Source organism: Colossoma macropomum, unplaced genomic scaffold (genome assembly GCF_904425465.1).
Source record: "Colossoma macropomum unplaced genomic scaffold, Colossoma_macropomum, whole genome shotgun sequence".
Classification (NCBI taxonomy): Eukaryota; Metazoa; Chordata; class Actinopteri; order Characiformes; family Serrasalmidae; genus Colossoma; species Colossoma macropomum.
Window position 1 is genome coordinate 4,587,029 of NW_023494804.1, and position 8,555 is coordinate 4,595,583.

An 8,555-nucleotide genomic window follows, 5' to 3' on the forward strand; every position below is an offset into this window, starting at 1 on the left:
TCTTTTCATCACTCTTTTACACATAATGTAGCTCTTATGGTGAAATGAATCTTCCACAGCCTGCAACATGATACATTTATTACCTACATAAACATATCTAAGTAAATGTTAGATGCTGGTGGGAGGCATCATGAGACCATCACCTTGTTTAAGACATAAGAATAGTGAGTAAACAGTCAAATTACATTTGAATTTTATGTTCATTGAAAGTCATCAGTTTCATAATCATCCTGCTGTATTGGAGGGTAGAGGGTGACTGACATGGACATGGCACTTAATAATGGCACATGTATATGTATAATGTACTTATTATCATCATTATCTCCTTTTACCTCCTATTGTTCTTTTCTATTTTAAAATCTCAGTAATTCATATTCCATATGGAATATAGAATAACACAGAGAAATCATGGCCATGATAATCTACACGGATTATTCATTCCTTATTGTGTTCAGTGGGATTTCATCTTATTTATAACCTATTTTGATACATATAAGCCATATGTAATGTGTACAATTTGTTTACATGTACCTTGAAAGTAAATGCAGTATATGAATATATGATTCTTTCTGCCTCTGCTGATCTCAGCATAGTCAGGTGAAATAAAGTTACACATTAAAAATGCTCTGGAAACAAATTAACCCGTGAAGATGAGCGCACAAATATTTTACAAGCTACAATATACTTAGAAGATGCTCTGAACCATGGATAGAAAATGGCATATATTAGTGGATTCACAGTGGAGTTCATGTATATTAGCCAGATAAATACAGTCCACACCACTGATGATGATGTTAAGTTATTATCTGTCAGAGAACCTATATAATAAGGTATCCAGCAAGCAAGATAAACACATATTATAACGCCAAGTGTCTTCGCTGCTTTGGTTTCAGAAACATTTGAAATTCCAGCTCCATGCTCGTGTGAAGCAGCTTTTGTCACAGCTCTAACAGCTTTAGCTTGACGTCTTGCCACATTAAAAATGACTGAATACAAGACCAGTATGACAGAACAAGGAGTTAGAAAAGAAAGGACAAGTTCAACAATCACCCAGGAATATTTAACATAGATCACACACTCTCCATAGCATGTGGTGAATATTTGAGATGGAAGTAAATGGTCATTAGAGTACATACAGATGAAAATATACAATACAGAAAAAGCCCAGCTTATTAGTATTAACAACACAGTTTTACAATTAGTAATTCTTGTGGAGTAAAGCAGAGGGTCAGTGACAGCAATGTACCGATCAACTGCAATGAGAACCAGGCTACAGAGAGACCCTGATGTTGAAATAAAATTGACCACTAAAGAAACAGTGCATGCAATGTGTCCAAGATACCAACAAGAATCTATTAATTGCATGATATTCACAGGCATAACAAACAGCCCCACGAGAAGATCTGCCACAGACAGAGAGAGGATGAGCAGGTTGGTGGGAGTGTGGAGCTGCTTGAAGTGAGAGATGGAGATGATCACCAGCAGATTCAGAAACACAGTGAACACAGATACACATGAGAGAACAATGAACAGAAATATATAAGCAGGGCCTGTTCGCACCTCCTTTCTGCAAGATGAGTTGTTGTCAGGAAAGCAGTATTGAACTGTGATGTTATCTCTGTAGTCTTTGTTCTCCATTTCAATTGGACACAAGTCTACAACTGGAACTGATCCGGTCGTGTTCAGTGACACTGAACTGAGAGATTTGTCCTTTGGGCATGTCTCTTTATACTTTACTATGAATCCTCCTGCTGACATATGAGTGGCTGATCTGTCTCTCACGTCAGGCACTCAGATATTCAGTGTTACATTACATCATTACTAACAGCAGCAAACATCTGAAAATATCTAAAACAATATAACAGTCTAGGGGTGGGTTATAGAGCTGTTTACTGTGGCTAATGTCCTGCTTAGTCATTTAATCTGCCCTCATACAGGGAGAAGAAATAAGAGCATATATGCACAGTGCTTATATCAACTTCATATGAACACAAATACTGTTCTGAATTTGTACTAATAAATATGAACAAAAACATACGTATTCAGAGGCATAAACAAAGATTCCAGATAGAATGTAGATGTGGGCCACTTTTGGCCCAGGTATGGCACTGCCAGTCCACCATTGGCACTGGCAACCTGCATGTGAGTCACAGGTGGCCCAGATTTGGCCTACATATCCCAAAAGAGTTTTGGTCCACTTCTCGCACAGATTTGGCACTGCTGCCTACTGGCAAACAGCATATGAGCCAAAAGTGTCCCATGTATAAAAAATAACGGCCCACATGTCCCAAAACAGATCTGGTTCACTCCTGACACAGATATGGTAAAGTTGCCTACTGGCAAATGGTATGTTAGCCAAAAGTGTCCCACATATAAAAAACATTCTATTGGCCCACATGTCCCAACAGATCTGTACCACTTCTGGCACAGGTGTGGCACTGCCAGTCCACCGTTGGCACTTGCAACCTGCATGTGAGTCACAGGTGGCTCACATATTGAAGATCTGGACTTGGCCCACATGTCCCAAAACAGTTTTGGTCCACGTCTGGCACAGATTTGGCAGTGATGCCTACTCACAAATAGCATGGGAGCCAAAAGTGGCCCACATAAATGAATATGACCCACATGTCCCAAAACAGATCTGGTCCACTTCTGGCACAGGTATGATAGGGCTGCCTTCTGGCAAATGTCATGTGTGCCAAAATTGGCCCACATGTAAAAAAATTAATATGGCCCACATGTCCCAAAACAGATCTGGTTCACTTCTGACAGATATAGCAAAGTTGCCTACTGGCAAACAGTATGTGAGCCAAAAATGTCCCACATATTTAAATGCTAATATGCCCCTCACATTACAAAACAGATCTAGGCCACATAATGTAAGTGAGTACATCCAGTACGCACCTGCAATGCCTTTAGTTTTTACAGGCCTCTGTAATCGTAACATGGGTGTGTTCTGCTGCCATGTACATTCAGGCTGTCTGAGTAAAGGGAAAATTTACAGATAATTTATCCCGCATGAATTGGCCAGACACAACCTGGCGAAGCATTTCACAAAGCAGGATGTCTCAGTTAGCCAGATAACTTAAGCTCAAAGATGATGATGATCCAATAGGAATGTCCCGCAACTCTTTTCCAATTAGACAGGCTAAAGGTATCTGCTTTGTGAAATACTCCCCTGCACAAAATTACACTACTGAACCACCTCTGGTAAAACTAATCCAGCTCAAATAAGGCCCACGATAACTCCTCTCTTTTAGGCTAACACACTAGCATAATAACATAAAGAAGAAGAAGAAGAAGAAGAAGAAGAAAAGAAAAAAACAACAGCAGGCCTTGACTAATATTTGTGTTCTTAAAAACTGTTGAGCTGTACTAGGCCTACATCCTCTAACTGCAAATTATGGAAATTAAATTAATTTGCATCCTGCTGAGTTTATTCTCACGCACAAAAGAAAATTCCTGAAAACATACATACGCTCAGCATGACACAGCCACTGAGGGCCATAGGAAGCGGCTTTATGGGGCCAGAAAGCACGTCAGCATAATCAAGAGCTGTGGAGAGTGGCTGAAGGGGGGTGCCCAGCATGACAGGGAGAGAAAGAACCTGTTGCACCTCCCCCCATTGCCTCAACTTTAATGGCCCAAGGCCATGGCACCAGGGTCAAAAGTGAAACATGATCCAGTGGATATGCCATCAAATATGAAGCAAGGCCCGGGAGGCTGTGGCAGGGAGGACTCATGCTGCTTTCCGTGACTCTTGTTGCAACTTGGGCCTCAGGAGCTGGCCTCATGTCATCTCTCACAGCTCTCGTTTGCACTCGGGCTAAGTCACTGGTCTCTTACTGTCTCTCGTCGGCTCCTGAGTGTTGGGTGCTGATCTCACTCCACCTCTCGCAGCTCATTGGCACCTGGCATACAAAGGCCCTACCAGTGGAACTCCATTTACATCTGAGTAGTTCAAGTTCATTGGCTTTGTTTAGAAGAATAGATTCATACAAACAACCATGGTGCCATTTCAGTCTGCTTTAAGTAGCCAAGCTAAGCGATTCATCCAGACTTTCTAGCATTCAAGCAGAGCCAAAGGAACAAATGGAATATCACGACAACATAAGCTTGTGATATTTCCTCTGGCAGCCCACATCAGTTCTTCTGATGCTTTTCCTTGTGTGATGTAAATTTAAGTCAAATAAAATATAGAAGTTTCCTTTACTGCTTTAATCCCTAAATGACCTGAAAATATAAACATTCACAGGTCACCAAGTTCACACGCAGTGCAGCACACAACATCAGCCTTCACCAAATGGTACCATGAGGTGCAGGGGCTACATAGACTACACCACTGAGATCACATCTTGACTTGCTGAGGCCTGATCTATGTAGATATTCAGACACTTTGCCCACAGAGTTACACAGACCGATGTAAACTGCATGCTAAAATCATGGCTCTCAGAATAACATCTCTTACTAAGAATTCAAACTCTGGCTATTAATTGTACTAGAGATATCAGTCTGCTGGGAAACACATGACTGTTTACCAATCTAAAGTCTAGAGTGATCAGTTGTCAGATTTGATTGCCAGTGCACCCTTCAGAGCAGGATACAGTCATTGAACCAGTAAAACATTCATCCTATTCCATTTTCAAAAGATATTTCTGAATTTTGAACAAGTTAGTAGCAACTTAATAACTGATACTCCACGTTATTTAACCCAAGTTTGTTTTTGTTGTGGATACACTGCACTAAACTGCCTGCGACTGGACATATAACATGTCAGTCAAATGGCCTTTCCCTCTGATTGTTAGTAAGATTCTAAGCCTACCTAGTCTCGTGTTTAAACATAGCCAGCATTGGAGTAAAATTGGTTTCCACAGAAATGAAATATGTTGGGGCTTTGTGTTTAGCAGAAACATATTCGACTAGTCAACTTTTTCTCAAAGCGAGAGCTCTGAAGTGCCATCAAGTGTATTTATGAGTCAAAGAATCAACAGTCTTAAAAAGAGTTTTGTAGTTAGGAAAATGGTTCTATATAGAACCATGAACACTCAAAGAACCCTTTGCATGATTAAAGGGTTATTTGCATTATGAAAGTGTTCTTCAGAAAGTGCTACAGGTGGTTCTATATTGAACCTTTTTGAAAAGGGTCCTACACAGCACTCAAAAGCGTTGTAAAGTGTGGGCCGACATATAGACCCTTAGGGTTTTTATCTTCACTAAAATTAAAGATCTTTCATCTTTAATTTGGGGGGGGGGCAGCATGAAAGGGAGAGAGAGAGCTTGTTGCACCTTCACCCATTGCCTCAGCTTTCATAGCCCAAGCTTGTTACATGCTTGACATCGTAACCCTTTTGGGTGCTATATAGTAGTCTTTTCTAAAAGGTTCTATACAGAACCATCTACAGCACATTCCGAAGAATTCATAGTGTTCATAGTTCTATATAGAACCATTTTCTTTTCTAAAGAACCCTAAGAGTGTATGCAACGTCTACTCTGCATCTTTGGTCTTAAACAGAATGGCATTTTTGTGACAGCACCCATAAAAACCAGCCAAAATAGATCACTTTACCTGGACTCTCAACATTTGGTCATCATCTGGTCTGGTGTAGACATGGTGACCTCTGAAGTCCCCTCTCACACTACCAGATCATCCATGATGTCAGTTACTTCTGATTGCTCTCCTGATCTGGAGATTCATTTCTGATTTTGAAAACTTGTCAGAAAGGGGCAAGATGGGGGTAACATCAAGCTACGGTCATGAGAATGTGGTCTGTGGTTATAAAGCACAGAAAAAGCTGGGTTTGGACTGCATTGTATTGTACTTTGTCCCCCATGCCAATTCACAGCAATCATGCTGAAGATCATGATGCAGAGGGCCTGTGACAACTTTATTGTTTTCCACCAACAACTTACAAAAGAGGCAGTCTCTCACCAGTTAGCCCTGATGTCTTTTCATGACTCTTTTACACATAATGTAGCTCTTATGGTGAAATGAATCTTCCACAGCCTGCAACATGATACATTTATTACCTACATAAACATATCTAAGTAAATGTTAGATGCTGGTGGGAGGCATCATGAGACCATCACCTTGTTTAAGAATAGTGAGTAAACAGTCAAATTACATTTGAATTTTATGTTCATTGAAAGTCATCAGTTTCATAATCATCCTACTGTATTGAAGGGTAGAGGGTGACTGACATGGACATGGCACTTAATAATGGCACATGTATATGTATAATGTACTTATTATCATCATTATCTCCTTTTACCTCCTATTGTTCTTTTCTATTTTAAAATCTCAGTAATTCATATTCCATATGGTATATAGAATAACACAGGGAAATCATGGCCATGATAATCTACACGGATAATTCATTCATTATTGTGTTCGGTGGGATTTTATCTTATTTATAACCTATTTTGATATATAAGCCATATGTAATGTGTACAATTTGTTTACATGTACCTTGAAAGTAAATGCAGTATATGAATATATGATTCTTTCTGCCTCTGCTGATCTCAGCATAGTCAGGTGAATTAAAGTTACACATTAAAAATGCTCTGGAAACAAATTAACCCGTGAAGATGAGCGCACAAATATTTTACAAGTTACGATATACTCAGCTGATGCTCTGAACCATGGATAGAAAATAGCATATATTAGTGGATTCACAGTGGAGTTCATGTATATTAGCCAGATAAATACAGTCCACACCACTGATGATGATGTTAAGTTATTATCTGTCAGAGAACCTATATAATAAGGTATCCAGCAAGCAAGATAAACACATATTATAATGCCAAGTGTCTTTGCTGCTTTGGTTTCAGAAACATTTGAAATTTCAGCTCCATGATTGTGTGAAGCACCATTTGTCACAGCTCTAACAGCTTTAGCTTGATGTCTTGCCACATTAAAAATTACTGAATACAAGACCAGTATGACAGAGCAAGGGGCTAGAAAAGAAAGGACAAGTTCAACAATCACCCAGGAATATTTAACATAGATCACACACTCTCCATAGCATGTGGTGAATATTTGAGATGGAAGTAAATGGTCATTAGAGTACATACAGATGAAAATATACAATACAGAAAAAGCCCAGCTTATTAGTATTAACAACACAGTTTTACAATTAGTAATTCTTGTGGAGTAAAGCAGAGGGTCAGTGACAGCAATGTACCGATCAACTGCAATGAGAACCAGGCTACAGAGAGAACCTGATGTTGAAATAAAATTGACCACTATAGAAACAGTGCATGCAATTTGTCCAAGATACCAACAGGAATCTATTAATTGCATGATATTCACAGGCATAACAAACAGCCCCACAAGAAGATCCGCCACAGACAGAGAGAGGATGAGCAGGTTGGTGGGAGTGTGGAGCTGCTTGAAGTGAGAGATGGAGATGATCACCAGCAGGTTCAGAAACACAGTGAACACAGATACACATGAGAGAAAAAAGAACAGAAATATATAAGCAGGGCCTGTTCGCACCTCCTTTCTGCAAGATGAGTTGTTGTCAGGAAAGCAGTATTGAACTGTGATGTTATGTCTGTAGTCTTTGTTCTCCATTTCAATTGGACACAAGTCTACAACTGGAACTGATCCGGTCATGTTCAGTGATACTGAACTGAGAGATTTGTACTTTGGGCATGTATCTTTATACTTTACTATGAATCCTCCTGCTGACATATGAGTGGCTGATCTGTCTCTCACGTCAGGCACTCAGATATTCAGTGTTACATTACATCATTACTAACAGCAGCAAACATCTGAAAATATCTAAAACAATATAACAGTCTAGGGGTGGGTTATAGAGCTGTTTACTGTGGCTAATGTCCTGCTTAGTCATTTAATCTGCCCTCATAAGATGGCCACTGTGGTGGCAAAGTGAGTAAATTTAAGTCAAATTAAACATAGAAGTTTCCTTTACTGCTTTAATTCCTAATTATAACATTCACAGGTAACCAAGTTCACACGCAGTGGAGCACACAACATCAGCCTCACATGGTACCATGGGGTGCAGGGGCTACATAGACTACACCACTGAGATCACACTTGACTTGCTGAGGCCTGATCTATGCCGACATTCAGACACTTTGCCCACAGACTTACACAGACCGATGTAAACTGTATGCTAAAATCATGACTCTCAGAATAACATCTCTTACTAAGAATTCAAACTCTGGCTATTAATTGTACTAGAGATATCAGTCTGCTGGGAAACACATGACTGTTTACCAATCTAAAGTCTAGAGTGATCAGTTGTCAGTTTTGATTGCCAGTGCACCCTTCAGAGCAGGATACAGTCACTGTACCAGTAAAACATTCATCCTATTCCATTTTCAAAAGATATTCCTGAATTTTGAACCAGTTAGTAGCAACTTAATAACTGGTACTCCACGTTATTTAACCCAAGTTTGTTTTTGTTGTGGATACACTGCACTAAACTGCCTGCGACTGGACATATAACATGTCAGTCAAATGGCCTTTCCCTCTCATTGTTAGTAAGATTCTAAGCCTACCTAGTCTCGTGTTTCAACATAGCCAGCAT

At 39.8% G+C, this 8,555-nt stretch overlaps 2 protein-coding genes across 2 annotated transcripts; both read right to left on the reverse strand.

The window, feature by feature from the left end:
* Positions 1-615: 615 nt before the first annotated feature.
* On the reverse strand, positions 616-1,638 carry LOC118825023 (trace amine-associated receptor 13c-like). The gene is made up of 2 exons (XM_036595521.1): positions 1,561-1,638; positions 616-1,449 (listed from the first exon to the last, which is right to left on the reverse strand). The coding sequence occupies exons 1-2, from the start codon at positions 1,636-1,638 to the stop codon at positions 616-618; spliced, it is 912 nt and encodes a 303-aa protein (XP_036451414.1).
* A 4,912-nt stretch (positions 1,639-6,550) lies between these two features.
* Positions 6,551-7,582, reverse strand: LOC118824969 (trace amine-associated receptor 13c-like). Its single transcript, XM_036595463.1, has one exon. The coding sequence runs from the start codon at positions 7,571-7,573 to the stop codon at positions 6,551-6,553; it is 1,023 nt and encodes a 340-aa protein (XP_036451356.1). The 5' UTR covers positions 7,574-7,582.
* Positions 7,583-8,555: the final 973 nt, after the last annotated feature.

Excerpts from the sequence above, each read along its gene's own strand:
- LOC118824969 (XM_036595463.1), bottom strand. The coding sequence starts at position 7,573 with ATGGAGAACAAAGACTACAGACATAACATCACAGTTCAATACTGCTTT.
- LOC118825023 (XM_036595521.1), bottom strand. The coding sequence starts at position 1,638 with ATGGAGAACAAAGACTACAGAGATAACATCACAGTTCAATACTGCTTT. Across the intron at positions 1,450-1,560 it reads ACTCATCTTGCAGAAAGGAG|CTCCACACTCCCACCAACCT; the intron begins GTGCGAACAGGC and ends CACTTCAAGCAG.